The sequence below is a fragment of the Mustela erminea genome, chromosome 3 (genome assembly GCF_009829155.1).
Source record: "Mustela erminea isolate mMusErm1 chromosome 3, mMusErm1.Pri, whole genome shotgun sequence".
Lineage (NCBI taxonomy): Eukaryota > Metazoa > Chordata > Mammalia > Carnivora > Mustelidae > Mustela > Mustela erminea.
In genome coordinates this window covers 14998646-15017454 of record NC_045616.1, presented here as the reverse complement: position 1 = coordinate 15017454, position 18809 = coordinate 14998646, and the positions used below count along the sequence as shown (strand labels likewise).

At 44.3% G+C, this 18809-nt stretch overlaps 1 protein-coding gene across 1 annotated transcript; it reads left to right on the top strand.

Annotated features, from left to right (window-relative positions):
- Window positions 1-1780: 1780 nt before the first annotated feature.
- ZNF354C (zinc finger protein 354C) lies at window positions 1781-15940 on the top strand. Its single transcript, XM_032335323.1, has 5 exons — window positions 1781-2123; window positions 3542-3628; window positions 8787-8913; window positions 9364-9459; window positions 14257-15940. Exons 1-5 carry the CDS (start codon window positions 1782-1784, stop codon window positions 15669-15671), a joined length of 2067 nt encoding a protein of 688 aa, XP_032191214.1. The 5' UTR covers window position 1781; the 3' UTR covers window positions 15672-15940.
- The last annotated feature ends 2869 nt before the right edge of the window (window positions 15941-18809 follow it).

The window sequence follows — 18809 nt, the reverse complement described above, 5'->3', positions numbered from 1 at the left end:
CCTAACTAACTGCCTACTCTAACATCTCCACTGCTCAGAACATTCTCTTTCAGAGTAAGATCCAGTGACCATGACCAGTAAGAGCCTGCACATTCTAGTCTTCTTGCCTCTGATCTCGCCTGTACTTCTTTCTGCCTGCTTCCTTAATGTGTCTTCAGCAGGCCAGGAGTGCTCCCACCTCTGGGCATTTGCTTTTCAGCCTGCCAGAAAGCCTTCCCACAGATCCTTAACTGGGCTTACTATCTCTCTGCAGATCTTTTTTCAATGTCACCTTCTCAGTAAGACGTTTCATAAACACTTTCTGTAACATTGCAGTAGCAACCCCCCCGCAACTAGGGTTACCGTTCCCCCTTTCCTGTTCTCATTAGTGCTCATCACTCCCTAAAAACATACCATTTATTATTCTAGTTCATCATCTTTCTTCCCTCTCCTTCTGGAGAATTTAAGCTGCACGAATGTAGAGGTTTTGAGAGTTTTGTTTAACGCGTATTTCTGGCATCTAGAACAATGCCAGGAGCAAGAGAGGTGTTGAAGATTTTTGTTGTTGTTGTTGAATGAGTGAATAGTAGAATCTTATACAGTAGTGATAATGGATGAATTTCGCATGTATCAAGATAGGTGAATCTAAAAGTTGTCAAAGAGTGATCTCTGAGGCTAAGTTTCCCCTTCACCAAACAAAGACTTAGAGTTTCATATGGAATCTTAAACCAGCCAACCAGGAGCTGGGTGATCATCATTAGGTAATCTGCCTGATAAATCTTTGCCATCTTCTTTAGGTAAACTAACCTTGCAATAAGCAATCCACTTTTTGCCTAAAATACTTTCCTTGTTCCTGCTCCCTTCTGCCTATAAAAGGGTTGCATGTAGTACTTCTTGGAGTTCCTTCCTACCTGCTAGGATGCTACCTGGTTCAAGAATCACTGAATAAAGCAATAAAATTTTTTTAAAAGATATTATTTATTTATTTGACAGAGAGGAATCACAAGTAGGACAAGTAGGCAGAGAGGCAGGCAGAGAGAGAGGAAGGAAAGCAGGCCCCCCGCTGAGCAGAGAGCCCAACGCGGGACTCCATCCCAGGACCCTGAGATCATGACCTGAGCCGAAGGCAGCGGCTTAACCCACTGAGCCACCCAGGTGCCCAAAGCAATAAAATTTTTAAAATACACTCGATTTTTTTTTTTTTTTCAAACAGCGGTCAAGTTGAGCATATGTCACAGCAGATTCCATCTATATAAAGATCAAAATCCTTGCAAAAATAAACACTTATTGTGGAATATAATACCATCAAGCTAAGCAAGGTAAATGCTTAGCACAATTTAGACAAAGGACAAGAGAGCATTGCGGACAGGGCTTCAGAAATTCTGGTCAAACACCTTTTTAAGCAAAGGTTGGGTATGTGGGTGTTGGTTTCTTAAACTGTAGCTATGCATTCATCACCTTCTGAGTATGGTAGGCATTAAAATAAAAATTATCCTAACTAGCTGGTGGGGGGCCATGGCGCACATCCTTCTAAAGGCGTCTAAATTCGGGTTTTGCTTTTTCAAATTACCTTGCCGGTCTAGCACAATAAGCCCCAGGGCGGATGCAGCCAGCCAGCACCGGGAGGACACGGTTCGCTCTACTAGTCAGCGCACCTTCGCGCTGCGGCGGACCTCCCGGGGCGGAGGGTGGGGTGGGGGGACGGACAGCAGGTCCCGTGAGCTCGCAGCGGGAGGGAAAGGGCATCTCCCGGGGCTCGCCAGGCCGCCTTCTGGGAAATGTAGTCCGCGCGCGGCGGAGGCATGCCGGGAGTGGTAGTCCCGGGGCTCGCGGGGTTGCGGGACGGCTCCAGGCCTTTCTCGGGCCGGTGGCGGAGGCGACCCTGGCTGCGCTGTGGCGGCCTGTCTGGGGCGGAGATCTGCCGGGGGCCTCTTCCGCGCGGCGGTGGAGCCAGCGCCTGTACCGGGCTGGGTGGGGGGCGCGGCGTTGGGTTTGGGAGCGCGGAGCCGGGAGGGGCCGCGCGCGGACCCCGGGAGACGCGGCGCGGCCCGTGGGTCAGGGGCCAGTCCCCGCGGCCCCCGCTGCGGTGCGTTGCGGGCGTCGCAGGTCCGCGGGAGACGCGCGGGGAGGGAGCGCCCTGCCAGGTGAGCTGGAGCGTCCCCGGACTGCTGCGGGCGGGGGTCGGGGGTGGGGGGGCTGTCTTCTCGGAGACCTCTCTGGGATGGAAAAACAATAGCTCGTTCCCGCCGAGCGCGAGCACGCGGTGTGCCCGGCAGTGGGCCGGCGCCTTGGATGAATGAACTCATCTCATCCTTCGGGATTTATGCCCTGAAAAGTGGCTGCGCGCTGCCCCCAGTTTACAGACGGAGGAACGGGCAGAGTGGCCAGCTAATTTGCCACATTTAGCGAGGGCCCTGGGCCCGAACAAGGATTCCCTTCCTGCCCGTTACTGACCATTTTTGTTTCTCGGGCAGGTCGCTCCGACTCCCTAAGTTCTCAGCCTCCCTGGCATCTGTAAAATAGGGTAGCATTACTTTCTAGAGTCCTGGCAAGGTTTAGAAAGAATACATGCCAAGCACCCCCGATTCTGCTGCGGAGGAGGTGTGCATCTTGGAGTGTCTGCGGTTACCCCTACAGCAGCTTCCCCAACCTCGCTGAGGTGCCCCAGCCCCAGATGACACCCCACACTCAGCTAACCGGGCTCTCATGCCGGGTGCTGCTCCCCGAAGAGCCCTCGGGCAAACCCAGGCGGCCAGTGCAGGCAGCTGTGGCGGGGCCCTCCTCTGACACTGGTCTGGCTGTTCCAGGCCCCCGTTTCCTGTGTCCTCCCAAGTGGGGTTTGTGTGTGAGAAGCAGGGCTGTTTCCAGCTGGGTGCTCTCCCAGTAGACCCCTGTGGAATGTGTGTTTAGGAGGGGCTGCCAAGCAACAATCTGGGGTGCATCCCTGCCAGAGGGAGCGTTTTAAACACATTCCTGTGGGTGCGGTAAGATCGGGCCACAGGCAGGGGCGGGGGTGGGGCGAGGAAGGTTTTCGGGCTGTGTTATATCCGGGACTCATGCAGCACTCCAGGCAGGGGCCACTCAGGGAAAGCACCTGGGTGGGTCATGAGCAGAGAGACAAGGCAGATGTGGACAAGTGCCTTTACTGTGGCTTTTTCTGGAAGGAAAGTGCTAGGTGGGGCAGGCTGACTGAGGATTGGCTGCCTGTGTTTGAAAGTGGCAGCCAGGGAAATTCATGTTCATTGTAGGTTTTACAGCATGCGCGGTTTAAGGCTTCCCTAAGGCTAGGGAAATTTGCAGGCTGCTGAGTCACAGCTAGTAGACCTTAGGTGACAGTATAGCATCACCTTACAACAATTAGAATATCGTTAATGCAGGAAGATGGAGATGGGCGAATTGTCTTAGAGCTTCATTGGCTTGGTAAGCACGTGTTTTACTTGGTCTGCATCTTTGATGTGCTGTGGCTTTGTTGGGACCCGGTAGACATTACGGGGGTCGGAACTTCCTCTCTCCCAGCCATCCCTTCACACCACAGTTCCTCATGACACCTGTTCTTCTCCAGACCTACCCTGTCAGCGGTCTGCACTCCCTTGATAGGAAAACTGAGAAGGAAAGAATGGCCATGGATTTGCTGCCCACTAAGGTGACAGTAAGTGAAGTTTGTCTTTTTCATAAATTGTTTTCTGGGTTTAGAGATGGTGGAGGTGTTTCCATTCTTTGGGTACTTTTCTCTCCAGAGAAAACTGGGGGGTGGGGGGAATCTAGAGCTTTTTAAGTTTTCCCCAGGATGCAGGATTCATGGAGGGAGTGCTGAGGAATGTGCCTCCTCTGTCCCCAGGTCACTCTTAATTCACCCTAACCTCATTCGATGACCCAGGATTGAGTTAGCTCTGAATACATGTTTCTGGCTACAATAAACACTTGGTGCGCAATATTGCATATTAGACGGTCTTTGTCGTCACAGAGGATATAGTCTCACTTGGGGCAAAGACATGGAAGGAGCAAAGACACCCTCAGCGAACATTTGTTAAGAAACCGACTATGCATGGGATGCTATACAGAGCATGGGAGTTAAAAAAAGGAAAGGCAGTATTTCTGTCTTCAGGGAGTTCTTGGCATTGACCTTAGGAAATGATTCAGTGTCCAAGAAGAGTCAGGAAAAGATCCTGGGTGTGGGATCATTTCAAGCTGGTACTGAAGGCCAGGGCTGCTGGTGGTAGGCATCCTGGAAGGAGCCCCGCTGAGCTTGGGCCCTGAGGCCAGCCCTGGAGAGGACAGAGGACTGGGAGTTCTGTGTCAGGCGTAGCTCTGACGGCATACTATCTACATGTCCTCCTTCTGGACCCGACTGATGTCTCTGTCTCTAAATCTTGTCCCCTGTCTCCCCTCTTGGGCTCTTCTTGCTCTTTGCCCTTTTGACATCCATTTTCATTACCTTAACCTTCTAAAGATCTTTCCCAAATCTCCTCAGAGATTTGGGAAACAGCCTGAGGAGACTGGAGCTTTTCCCTAAAGATACAGTCTGTCATTCCCAAACTTTTAGGGAATTTTTCCCACATGGAGGTCACAGCTTTCGCCCAGTGCCAGCTCCTGTTCCTTCTGTGGATTTTCTGTTCTGCCATCCCCAAAGGCTCTGTTTTCACTGGCTGCTTTCCCCCAAAGTAGTGTTAGTTTACAGGTTACAAATGTGGACCCTGGAACTTGAGTTCTTAAGTTCATAACCGAGCTAGGGATGTGACCGTGGCAAGTTATTTTCCATGTGCATCATTTCCTCATTTGTAAGCAGGATTAATAAAATGCTCAAATTAATAAAATGATCAAACCTTGTTTGATCTGTTCAGGAGGACTGAATATTTTTATTTTACCGGTGAGGAAGTTGAGGCATGGAGAAGCAAATAACTTGACCAAGGTCTCCCAGCTAGCCTTGACCCCAAACAAGGCCACCTATACAGTTAACATTAGGCTCCAAGAAAGTATATGTAAAATGCTGAGACCAGTGCATGGTGCATATTAATGCTCAGTAAATGCTTGCTCTTACTACTGTTTTTTATCATCATAAACAGCAACAGCATTATTTTAGGACTGCCAAATTTGGTAAGCCTCTTGCCATTAGCTTAGGCTTTGCTTTGATTCTCGAATGACAAGGAGACGGGTGTTTCAGGAAGCCAGAATGTAAAGAGCAGCAAAACTCAGTGCAGAGCAATATCTAGCAATGACCGGGCTGCTCTCTGCCCAGAGGGAGGGCTCTTCACTGAGCTCTCCCATACCCATGAGCTTGGTCGTAGCTAAGGGAAGCTGGAGAGGAGGGTCTTTGGAACCCAGAGCCAGGTTTTTTCTTTTTTTGGCCACTTATTTACTGAAAACCAAAGATTTGAAAGCAAACAGAATAAGATGTTCGTATGAAATACAGAGCATCCGTGCCTAAATGCTTCTCATCAGAAACAATAGAATGACATTTTATGTGAGAGAAAGAAAGAAAACCTCAACCCAGATTCTATAACCAACAAAAGTAGCCTTTAAGAATGAAGAGGGAGGGAAGTTCTTCGGGCTGAAAGGAAATAATGGCAGATGGGAGCTCTCATCTTGGCAAGGAAGTGAAGAGCTTTAGAAATGGAGCCTATAAATATAAATGTAGACATACTTTTTCCTCTCAGTTTCTTTAAAATGTCTACGATTGTTTAGAGAAAAATATACTGAATGATGGGATACAGTGCATATGACAGCCGTGGATCTAGAGTACATTTGTGTCTGGACCGGAAAAGCTCTGTCTTTATCTCTGAGGATGCCTGAGTGGATTATTTTTGACCCTGGGCACAATAAAGGCAGTGGATGTGTTGTTTAAGATCCCAGTGCCCCTGGCTACCCCCAGGGTCATCTTCTTCACTGACCATTGACAGCTGGCCTACATGGTTTGACAAGCCTTCCTTGATACACAAAAGGCCCCTGCTCAGAGTTTCCCCTCTGAGCTCTCCTGAATCTAAATTCCTTCTATAAAATCCAAGGACACGCCTCATCCGTGTGTGCAAATAAAGGGAGATTGCACATGGAACACCTCTCAGTCCTCCAGGGCCTCAGTGCACTCTGTATTGTTGCACTGTAGCCATTGCCTCCCTGAGTGTGCCTGGTGAGGTCTGGTGAGTCCTGTCAACTATCCGAAGTGAGAGCATCTTTCTAACAAGGACAGCATGAGGAAGGGGTAGTGGAAATTCCCATATACTCACACAGTTCTTGCATTCTATGTGAAATCAAATGTTAGCTCTAACTAGACCATAAACTAAGAAGGTATATTATAATTCTCAGAGCAACCACTACGAAGGCAAAGAGGTAGAGCTGAAAACTCAATGCACAAACTAAAATGAATCAAAAACATTTCAAAACAAATTCACGCAGCCTGTTAAACAATGTAAGAGTACAGAGTAATAAACAAAAGATTTCTTTCCCACCCCTCCACAAACATGAAAGAATAATGAGGGTGGACAGCTGGTTGTAGTCTTCCAAATGTATCTGGATGGGTGGATGGATGGATGGAGAGATAATTTTTCAACAACTATGGATTGTTTTGCAGCTCGATTTTTCATATGAATCAGCAGTGTATCAATGTCAGATTCCAAGGTCAGCCATATAGATCCACCTCATCCTATTTAAGTGTTGTATATATATAAACCATTTCATGGAATCAGGGTCCTATCATTTGCTTATCCATTCCTTCATTAATAGATTTATAGGTGGTCTTTAGTTTTTCACCACTGTATTAGTTTCCTATTGCTCCTGTAACAACTTGCCACAATACAGTGGCTTAAAACCACATAAATGTCTTCTGCAGTTCTGGAGGTCCAGAGGCTGAAATCAGTTTCACTGGCTTAACGTCAAGTTCTTAGCATGGCTGGTTCTTTCTGGAAGTTCTTGGGGGAAATCTGTTTTCAGGCCTTGTTTGCATTTTTGGGTGGCAGCCTGCGTTCCTTGGCTTGGGGTCCTTTCATCCGTCTTCAAAGTGTATGACTTCAGTCTCTTTCTGTCCTCATGTCACTACCTTGTTCTCTTCTGACTGTGACTCCTCTTGGGTCCTAACAGGGATCACTGTGATTATACTGGATCCACCTGGATAATCAGGCTCTTCCCATCTCAGAATCCCTTAGGGGAGTCTGGGTGGCCCAGTCAGTTAAGTGTCCAACTCTTGAGCTCAGATCATGATCTTGGGGTTATGAGTTCAAGCCTCAGACTAAGCTCCACGCTAGGCATGGAACCAACTAAAAAAAAAAGATCTTCAGAGTCCTTTTATTTTTTTATTAAAAAAAATTTTTTAAAGAAAAAAATAGAAAGCATAAAGTGGAGGGTGGGGTGGTGGTCAGGCAGAGGGAGAGGGCGAATCTTTTTTTTTTTTTTTAAGATTTTTTTTTTAAGATTTTATTTATTTATTTGACAGAGGGAGAGAGATCACAAGTAGGCAGAGCAGCAGGCAGAGAGGAGGGAAAGCAGGCTCCCTGCTGAGCAGAGAGCCCAATGTGGGGCTCCATCCCAGGACCCTGAGACCATGACCCAAGCTGAAGGCAGAGGCTCAACCCACTGAGCCACCCAGGTACCCCGAGAGGGAGAATCTTAAGGAGACACCCTGCTTAGCATAGAGCCTGACATGGGGCTTGATGTCAATGATCCTGAGATCATGACCTGAGCTGAGATCAAGAGTCAGACACTTAACCAACTGAGCCACCCAGGTGCCCCCAGAGTCCTTTTAGTCATATATGTATCTCACTATATATATATATAGTGATATAGTGTTCATAGGTTCATTACTCAGCCTACCACAACTGTTGGCATGTAAGTTGAGTTCCAGTGAACATCCTCGAACAAATATCCCTATCCAGTTGTGTGAGAATTTCTTATAGTCGAATCCTAAAAGTAGAATCACAAGGTCAAAATGTGTCATTTTCCGCGTTCCAACCCTTTCATACAAGAGGCATCTGGCCAACCTCTGCTTTGGGGTATAATGGGGTTCTCTTGCAAGAATTTCCTTCTCTCATAGTTCCCTTTGGCACCTGTGTAGTCTTGCAGGTCCTTTACATCTTTTTTGTCTCCACAGACTGTGGAAACCCGTGTGACAGACAGTCTAGCTTAGAGTATAGCTCTTAGACAGTATAGCTCTGTCTGCCTGAATTCAGTTTCAATCTCCACCAATTTCTAACAGAGTTACCTTGGGAGGTGACATCACCTTTTGAGATGTTTCTTCATCTGCAAAATGATTTAATTATAGCATCTTCTTAATAGGATTTCTCTGAAATTCAGCGAAGATACCGTGTACAAAGCTCCTGTCATAGTCCCTAACATACAAGTACCCAGTAAACAAGAACTAATGATATTCTTACAATTTGCTTTACAGCTCAGAAATCCCTTTTCATTTCTGTTCTGCTAATGGCATTTCCACAGTTTTATGGCCTTGCTCTAAGTGTCTTCTGATCTGCACCCCCACCCCCCACCCTACTTTCATTTAATTTGGATTTTGAGTGAGAGGGAGGTGAGTGTACGTGCTCAGTTACTCTGACAGGTCCCAGGCCGAGATTGAAATTCCCCGTTGGCAGGGGCAGCCTTTACCCCCCCCACCCTCCCAGAACGTGGCCCGCAGTGGGTTCCCAATAGATATTTGTGACCTAGTTGCTGGGTGGTCCCCAAAATAACATAAAAAGTTAAGGTGAAATACTTTGAATCCTGGGACATTTTCAGGATTGGTTGCTACACATCCCCACACCAGCCCTGTACCTACTGAGCAGTGGAGAAGCTGGTCCCACTGAGAAGGAATGGATTTCCTGTTGCAGGAGTCTGTGACATTCAGGGACGTGGCCGTGCTCTTCAGCCAGGATGAGTGGCTGCACCTGGACGCCACACAGAGAACCCTGTACCGGGAGGTGATGCTGGAGAACTACGGCACCCTCGTCTCGCTGGGTAAGGAGGCTTGTCTATAAGGAAGAATCTGCCAGGGGAGCCGCCTCTTTGGGGTTCAGAGTCTGCAGCTTCTCCTGTGCCGTGCCCCGGAGAAGGACGAATCTCTGTGAAGTAGAAAGTGTGTGTTTGATGTCAGGCCGCCCTTCACGCTGTGCTCTTCTCCTTCCTCTGGCTTCCTCCCACCCCGCCTCCTGCCCCCTGTTCTCATCCAATTCTTGGGTCCCCATTTAGCGTCTGAGAAACTTACAGGACTCCCATGTTAGAGACATTCATAGCTGGGGGCCCCCTATTGTTTCTGAACCGAGCCCTGCCTCCTGCTCCATCCCTGAGAGCCCGGGACCCTCAGAAGTGCTGGTGCTGCCTGCTGTGCCTCCCTTCTCTGCACTGTGAGCTCTGGGGTTGCCCTTCAAGGCCCCCCCGTTCCAACCCCGTTCCTTTCCTCACGAGCAGGGATTCCGTGCTCAACACCGAAGGTGATCTGCCAATTGCAACAAGGAGAAGACCCCTGCCTGGTGGATAGGGAATTTCCTCAAGATGCTTCTCTAGGTGAGTAAGTGTCCAGGAAATGGGCTCAGGGTGTTTTGTACATGAGTCCACCATGAGGAAGCAGTGTTGGGAGAACTTGCCTGGAAACTATGAGCCTGGGCCTCCTGACTGGAGGCTCTGTGGTTGTGATGGTATTCTTGGCTCAAGAAAGCCCTTGTGTAGACCTCTTTCTTCTCCTCCTTAACACGCCACACATTCTCAACCTCTTTTCCTTTCCTGTGGCTTTACTCCCTCCCTGCTGCCATCTTGGCCTGTTGGCTTTCATGGATTTCTTCCAATCTGCCTTTACATGCATTCATGCCTGGCAGATTTTAAATACTTTACACCTTCTGTCTCAAATTCTTTGTAATTTCTTTCACCAACCACATATTTCAGAGTTGTCAATGCTCCCATGTCTCTGATTTCTTAGCTCAACATTTCCCTTTTATCTTCAGGGAGATTGGGCTCTCCTATCCCACTGTTAGAGGCAACCAGCTCTCCTTGACCACTGTAGCCTTTCCTGCTCAGGGGTTGGCACACATTTCCTACAACGGACCAGATGGTAAATAGTTTGGCTTGGGAACCGGGGGGCCTCTACTGCAACCCTTTAACTCCCCATCCGTAATGCAGACGCAGTCAGAGATAGTGGTACCTGGATTGGTGTGGTGGCCTTCCAGCAACAGCAGCTGGAGTTGGTCCCAAGATCTGTAGTGTACACATCCTCTTCTAGTCCTGGCTAGTCTCACTGGTCTTTATCCTAAAACTGTAGGTGGTTAGAGCTAGAGGATCACTTGAAGATGGTCAAATTTAGATATCCCTCTTTATATTAGAAGAAACAGCGCATCATCAGAGGTTATAAAATGTTTTGCTCACAGAGTCAAAGAGCTAAAAAGCAGTGACAGAAACCTAGATCACCTTTCTCATTTCTGTTCACCGTGTAACATGGATTTGCAATATTTCCCTTCTGTCTTTGTGGTTTGGCCTTTAATCTATGATTCTTGCCTTTATGGGCTTTTTTTGTTTGTTTGTTTGTTTCACAAATACTTTTCATCTTTATTCAAATACATTTATCTCCAAAAAGTTAGTGAGTAGTACAGGATAGCACTTAAGATCTTGGTTTGAATTTTGACATTCCTAAGCTCCCGTTACCGATGCCACGGCTCACAAGTGCTCTGTGCTGCAGGAAAGTTACCCACCCTCTCTGAGCCTTGTTCTCTTCTCCTGACCTCTGCTCCATCCACAGAGCAATCTTTCTGAAACTCAGGTGTATTAATCCTGTCCGTTAGAAGAACTCATTGCTTCTCAGTTATGCAACCTTAAACCTACTTCATAGCCTGCTTCCGTGTTGCTTTACAGGAATCGGTGATCCCTTCCATGCCAGCTCATGTTCCCGCCAAACCGCACACTCATTACGTTTGTGTATCATTCCTTCTTGGATTACCACCTCCATCTTGTCCCCTGGGAACCCTCTTACCCTACAAGACCCACCTGTCCACCTGACCTGTAGGTTTTCCGTATTTCTCCTGCTTCCCAGTCACCATTCACTCCTCAGTCACTCGCATTCATATGCCGCTTTCTCCATGTCTCAAACGCATCCGTGACAGCATCTTTCCTAGCGAATTATAGTTCCTTTGTTATTATTTATTTTCTTAATTGGATTATATATATTTAAGGAAGAGACCAGGTCTTTCTTTGAATTCTGTGCCTGTGGCATCAAATATCCTGCATTTGAATTTAATTGAGCTGCCTTGATGATGAACTCAGTGTTGATGAGGCTCAAAATTAAAAACTCGGTGCAGTCTTGGGGTGGCTCAGTTGGTTAAGCATCTGCCTCCGGCTCATATCATGATCCCAGGGTCCTGAGACCAAGTCCCGTGTCGGGCTCCCCCTGCTGCTTCTCCCTGTCTTTTTGCCTGCCTATCTCTCTCTCTCTCTCTCAGATTAATAAACAAAATCTTTGGAAAAAAAAAAAAAAACGACTACGGCAGCTGCATCATTGCTCAGCTTCCACTCTAACCTCGCTCTGGTCCAAGCTGCCCACTCTACCAAATATGACCACTTCATCTTATTATTACCTGCCAAAGAGCATACAACACCTGTATTATTCTTCTGAGTTCCTCAGCCCATTGTTCAGGAACTCTGTGCTCAGCCTCATCCTGTTGAATAAAAATGTTAATTAATTCCGGCCTGGATTTCCTTCTTTACTCAATAAGCGTCTCCTAAATAGGTTTACTTACCCCCATATGACTTTGCTCAGGCCTCATTTCTGATGCACAGGATCTTCTTTTCTTGTTCTGCTGAAACCCATTCCCTCTTTATTATCCACCTTCCTTCATAAAATCACTCCCTGCTAATACTGTCGATGCTGGTATCTTGGTTCTCTGACCCTCAGACCTGAATTGTACATTTGAGGCTTCTCATGCCAAGGGGAAACAAGCTATTCCTGTCCAGTCATGTCTTTGTTTCATGTTATCCTTGCTGATTATTCAGTCTTTGTTCAATAAATGATTGATTAGGTTTCAGGAATCCAGCATGAGAGAAGACCTCATTTTTTAAAATTTATTTATTTATTTATTTTTAAAGATTTTACTTTATTTATTTGACAGACCACAAGTAGGCAGAGAGGAAGGCAGAGAGAGAGGAGGAAGCAGGCTCCCCACTGAGCAGAGAGCCCGATGCAGGGCTCGATCCCAGGACCCCAGGATCATGACCTGAGCCGAAGGCAGAGGCTTTAACCCACTGAGCCACCCAGGTGCCCCAGAAGACCTCATTTTTGAGGTCACGTGCCTTTCTTGATTTTTCCAACTGACTCTGCCCATTTATGCATTATCTTTTTATTTTTTTTATTTTTTATTTTTTAAAGATTTTATTTATTTGTTTGACAGAGAGTGATCACAAGTAGATGGAAAGGCAGCCAGAGAGAGAGGAGGAAGCAGTCTCCCTGCTGAGGAGAGAGCCCAATGCTTGATGCCAGGACCCTGGGATCATGACCTGAGCTAAAGGCAGAGGCTTTAACCCACTGGGCCGCCCAGGCATCCCATGCATTATCTTTTTAATGTAAGACATTCTAATTGTGTACTTGTAGTGTGCACAGTAAGGGACAAGGAAATAACCGTAAGACGTATCCACTATTCTCCCTGAATAAATACTTGAATTATTTCCAGGTTTCATAAGCATATATATTAATAAAATGATAGAATATATAAGTAAAGCACGTTGTAAAATTATAAAAAAGAGGTGGCTAATTTAGGCTTTACTAGTTAAATTTCTTTAGAAAAACAAGATTATTTTTTTTTAAAAAGATATTTATTTATTTGACAGAGAGAAATCACAAGTAGGCAGAGAGGCAGGCAGAGAGAGAGAGAGGAGGAAGCAGGCTCCCTGCTGAGCAGAGAGCCCGATGCGGGACTCGATCCCAGGACCCTGAGATCATGACCTGAGCCGAAGGCAGCGGCTTAACCACTGAGCCACCCAGGCGCCCTAGAGTATTTTTATACAGATTTAGTGCATGTGTGTCTTCTTCCTCTTACTATTTGGTTTTAATAAAATACATTTTATTACTAAAACTCAGTGGGTTTTATTAACATACATAACCTAGTTATACTTTGTTTTATTATTTAAGTACATACAAAGACCTAGTTTTGCTTTGTTTTGCTTTAAAAGATTTTATTTATTTGACAGAGAGAGATCACAAGTAGGCAGAGAGGCAAGCAGAGAGGGAGAGAGAGAGGAGGAAGCAGGTTCCCTGCCTAGCAGAGAGCCTGATGCAGGACTCGATCCCAGGACCCTGAGATCATGACCTGAGCTGAAGGCAGAGGCTTAACCCACTGAGCCAACCAGGCAGCCCCAAAGACCTAGTTTTAATGTATTTTCAGTTATGGATTGATTAAAAGAGAGCCAGATTTTAACCCACACTTCCTTAGAATCAGCTCAAACTAAACCCTTTCACTTACCGTCCAGTCTGAGCTTGCACCCTGGGTGTATTACAGATCGCTGGGACATATTGACTCATTTCATGCAGACTTTCATTCATGTAAAGAGATTACTGCCGAGGTTAATCTTCTGGTTGCCACTTACTAGAAGAGACAAATATATCTGTTTCTCCTCAGGATCAAATAGGAAGGAGAGAAGTGATGGCAGGGTGTCTCATGTCACAGCCTATGATATGAAATCATATTCACATACAGATTTCACAAAACTTAAAATACTGCAGAGATTTTAAAATTAATGTGTATAAAATTTTGGCGAAAGCATGGTGGAAAACATAATAAAAGCTGCATGTGAATAGAAAGGAGAAAACGGGGCACCTGGCTGGCTCTGTTGGGGGAAGCGTGTGACTCTAGATCTCGGGGTTGTGAGTTAGAGCCCCACACTGGGTGTAGACATTCCTAAAAAAAATAAGTAAACCTAAAAAGAGAAAATAAAGACAAGTTACCTGCTTCGTGGCTCCTTACACAGAGTAGGAAATAATTAACTGAAGTATCCTACGGTATCCAGCTGAAGCTTACAAGCTGACATTTTTCTGTAGCTTCATCCCTTCTGCTCAACCAGTTCTTATCTCTGTATTTACTTCTCTCAAGTTGCAAGTCTCTTTGTTTTCAGCGTTCATTTGTCCGCTGTACCCTCCCAAACCACTTCTTCCCCTCTTCACCTCTCTTTCCATCTCGTCTGGTTTTTACCCAGATGCAAGTCCATATTTGAGATCAAAAGAGGTTTCAGAGCTCTTTTATATGTACTATTACCAATTTTTTCATTCCACTGACGCAGGTCTGTCTCTCCCAGTAGAGGTGCCATCATTATGCTTCTGACTCGTTCCAGGTCTCAAGGCTCAGATGAAAATGGAAGCCTTGCCTCCCAGACAAGGCATTTCTAGAGAAGAAACATCTCAGGGAATAATAAAGAAGAGGTCCATTAAGTGTGGTGACTGGGACACCAATTTTGGACAGACTTTTGAATTTGAGAGCAGGACAGGACAGGAGCAGCAGAAGAAATCTCTTAGGCAAATGGTGACCTCCCACAAAAAAACCATGAGTGGAGAAGTAAAGCAGACAAGTCTTGAATTGGGGAAAGGCTTACTTATAAATACAATTCTTGTTACACAGCAGAGTGTGCCTATAGAAAAGATACCCAATATCTATTACACCTTTGGGAAAGATTTTAAACAGAATTTTGACCTAATGAGATGCTTCCAGATTTACCCAGGAGAAAAACCTCATACTTGTCATGAATGTGGGAAAAGCTTCACCCAGCGTCTCCATCTGATTGAACACCAGAGAATTCACACTGGTGAGAAACCCTACAGATGTGATGAGTGCGGGAAAACCTTTAGCCATAGATCCTCCCTTCTTGCCCATCAGAGAATCCACACGGGAGAAAAACCTTACAAATGTAATGAATGTGAGAAAGCGTTCAGCAGCAGTTCAACCCTGATCAAGCATCTGAGGGTACACACAGGAGAGAAACCCTATCGCTGCAAGGAATGTGGGAAAGCCTTCAGTCAGTGTTCTACTCTCACCGTACATCAGAGAATTCATACCGGCGAGAAACTCTATAAATGTGCCGAATGTGAGAAGGCCTTCAATTGTAGAGCAAAACTTCATAGACACCAAAGAATCCACACAGGGGAGAAACCCTATAAATGCAGTGAATGTGGGAAAGGTTACAGCCAGTTTGCATCCCTGGCTGAACACCAGAGGCTTCATACCGGGGAGCAGCTGTGTAAGTGCCTGGAATGCGGGAGAACCTTCACACGTATCTCAACCCTTCTCGAACACCAGCGAATTCATACTGGCCAGAAACCCTATCAATGTAACGAGTGTGGGAAAACCTTCAACCAGTATTCCTCCTTCAATGAACATCGTAAAATTCACACCGGGGAAAAGCTCTATACTTGTGGAGAATGTGGGAAAGCCTTTGGTTGCAAATCCAACCTGTACAGGCATCAGAGAATTCACACGGGAGAGAAGCCCTACCAGTGTAATCAATGTGGGAAGGCCTTCAGCCAGTATTCATTCCTCACTGAACACGAGAGAATCCATACCGGGGAGAAACTCTACAAGTGTATGGAGTGTGGGAAGGCCTATAGTTACAGATCAAACCTGTGCAGACACAAGAAAGTTCACACAAAAGAAAAACTCTATAAATGGAAGGACTATGGGAAGCCATTTATCTACAGTTCTTCCCTTACTCAGTATCAGAGATTCCTTAGAGCAGATAAGCCCGGTGAAGTTTAATTCTTCTCTCAAATAATTCAAGACTCCTTATTGGAGAATAATAAATAGGGCACAGATTCTGGATTAGATTTTTTTATTTTTACTGATGGAGAAAATATGCTAGTTCCCACTACGTCATGGTGAAATTGATCAGTGGGATTATGAAGAGCACTGATTTGTCGAATTTTCTAAGTACCATTAAATGCTAATAAGGTTTCTAAGAACATAGACCTTTTTTTTTAGTTCATGGAAAAAAACATAAAAGGCCTAACTTTAAAAAAAAAAAAACCATGAAAATAATGGAATATACGTTTTGTTTCTTTCTTTAAAGTTTATTCCCTTTCTAAGAGCAAGCTTCAATATGAATTTTCTTTTAAATTAGTCATTGAGTTAATGTGAATAAGTGTGAGGCTTTATTTGCTAAAATGGCAAGCAGGCATAGGACATGCTCTCTTCCATAAAGAGAAATTCAAGGTAAAAAGGAATTCTTTAAATTCAAATTCTCACGTGGAAATAATCACTTTTTATGAACTGCCTCAGCAGCAGGTTGTATATATAAATATATGTATGTGGACACAGGACATACAGACATATATATATAAACATGTAGCTTTAGAATACATGTATATTTTTCCCAAAAGTCCCTGATGATTAAAAAGTGTGGTTTCATTAATTTAGAATTTAGTTTGGGAAATTAAAAATTTGCCCAAATGGGATCTCTTTTCCTTTTCCTTATATATTTCTTAATTGGACATGATCTGACACTCCCAAATAGAGTTCTAGGATAGTATTCTAGAAAGTGTAGTGAACTAAAGCAAGGGAGACTGTCAGGCAAATACTCTCTTACCTGTTGCAGAAGGTACCTATTTGCAGAATCTGACTCTACACCTGGTAGCTCATTAGAGCCAGGAGGAATTTTCACTTAGTTTATGTATAGCTTTTCATTTTACTAATGAAATTGAGCTTATTGGGCAGAGTCAAGGCTAGAATCTTAAGTTTTCAGCACTGGTTTTCTATGGTAATTGTAGATAAGAATTATAATCATTGGCTTCCAACCTCAAGCCCCGAGAGTACTATTCACTATTTGTTTTGTAAACTGATTGGGCATAATTGCAGTAATTTAATCAGTTTTATTTCTTTGTTTGCTAGGATCCCCCTAACTGCAATCTCAGTCTTGTTCTTTTTCTCCTGTGTTCCTAATTATACCTGCTTTTACAATAACTATACATAAATCCTCAGACTCAGCTGAGGTCCAGATGGTGAAATTGCTTTTGGGGTTTTCATGTAGAAGGTTGCCTTTTCTTTTGTTTTTGTTATATTCATCTTCTAGGAATCCTTTTGTGTAAAGTGATATGTGAATATTTTGAATATTATTGTTAAACATTCTAGTCTTCAGTTAAAATTGGCTTTCCAAACATTTTCCATATTTTTAACATACATTGCATTTTACCCTGGGCCCACTTCCCACTATTTTATGTCTCACTTTCACCATTGGTATCCTTTAAAAAAGTTTTTTTTTTTTTTTTAAGATTTTATGTATTTATTTGACAGAGATCACAAGTAGGCAGAGAGGCGGGCAGAGAGAGGAAGGGAAGCAGGCCCCCCGCTGAGCAGAGAGCCCGACGCAGGACTCGATCCCAGGACCCTGAGATCATGACCCGAGCCGAAGGCAGCGGCTTGACCCACTGAGCCACCCATGCGCCTCTAAAAAAGTGTTTTAATAAAAGGAGCTAGAACCTTCTGTCTGAGAAAGGTTTTAGAATTAAATGCAGGCATTCAGCATAGCATATTTCTTGACCTGCCATAGCTCACTTGAAAATATCTTTTTATATATTTAAGTATATTTACAAGGACATAAACTTTTAAAAGACCTCAGTGTTTAACACTGGACAGAGCCATTTGCAAGATATTCTAGAGAAGAACATTTGGTTACCCAATAGCAAAGAGAATGCTTAGTACCCAGATTTTGGTTTCTAAATGCTGTTCACCACTAAAAGGAACCTGGGCTCATTGGGATAATGGCTGATTCTATATATGGAGCAGGGAAAGTAGAAGATGTGTCTGAGGTATCTTCTTAGGAAACAAAACAAAAAGATAGCACTTCAAGAATAAGCACTCAAAGGATAATGTCAGAAGGACATGGGAACCAACTTGAAGGTGCTCTCACTGGTCAAATTTAAGATAATTTAAACATCAAATATAACAGTCACTGTAATTAGTTATAACATGCTAAGTAAAAATGAGACCATAATGAAAAAGATAAAGAAAAAGAAAGCTCTCTATAAGCTAAACTGAAGAATGCCATCTTTTAACTGGAATGAGAGTTTCAGAAAAATCACCATTTTATAATCCTTCATGTAATTAAACTAGGCAAATTCAATGGCTGATAAGCCCATTAGGTGAAAAAAATATTTAAGGAACATTATATGGTGTCAAAGGTCACAGATACCAATTACAAATCTAAAAGATCTGGAGAAACCGAGTTTCACTACTAGTGGGACAATCTGACATGATGTGGCTCCTGATGGGGTGCCTTATGAGGTGCACATGATAATCTGTGACGTATTCTTGCCAAGAGTGTTTGATGAATATGTAATTAAACCTCTTATCCAGATTTATGTTCCTGTTTATAAGAAAGACAAGAGATAGAGGAACAAGTTGAATTCCATGAAGAAGAAATAGACCCAAAGTTTGAGACTCCATACAAGACAACTGCTCTGGACTCTTCAAAAAGCCAACGTAGTAGAACAAAAGAGACTTCTAGATTAAGGCACTCAAGAGTCATAAGCAAGGTGTGATCCTTAGTTGGCTTCTGATTCAGAAAAACTAGAGCAACTATAAAAGACATTTGGGAGGGGATTCTTGGGGAAGTATGAGGATGGAATGGGTTTTAGATAATGTCGTATGTTTAATTTTCCTAGAAGTGATGATGGTATTGAGGTATTTAGGATGATGCTCTTATTCTTAGGAGATGCATGTAAAAGTTTTCAAGTTTGAAAAGTCATGATGTCTGCAGCACATTTTCAGGTAAGTACATAAAAAATTAGGTGTTGTGGAAAATTAGTCAACTTTGTGGAGGATATAGAGATGTTCATTGGTCATCCTTTACATTTTTCCATATGTTTATAATTTTAATTAAAAATTTGAGGCAAAAAGTGA

Coding starts and splice junctions, on each gene's coding strand:
- ZNF354C (XM_032335323.1), top strand. CDS start 1,782: ATGCCGGGAGTGGTAGTCCCGGGGCTCGCGGGGTTGCGGGACGGCTCC. Junction 2,124..3,541: donor GGGAGGGAGCGCCCTGCCAG/GTGAGCTGGAGC, acceptor GTTCTTCTCCAG/ACCTACCCTGTCAGCGGTCT. Junction 8,914..9,363: donor CGGCACCCTCGTCTCGCTGG/GTAAGGAGGCTT, acceptor CCTCACGAGCAG/GGATTCCGTGCTCAACACCG.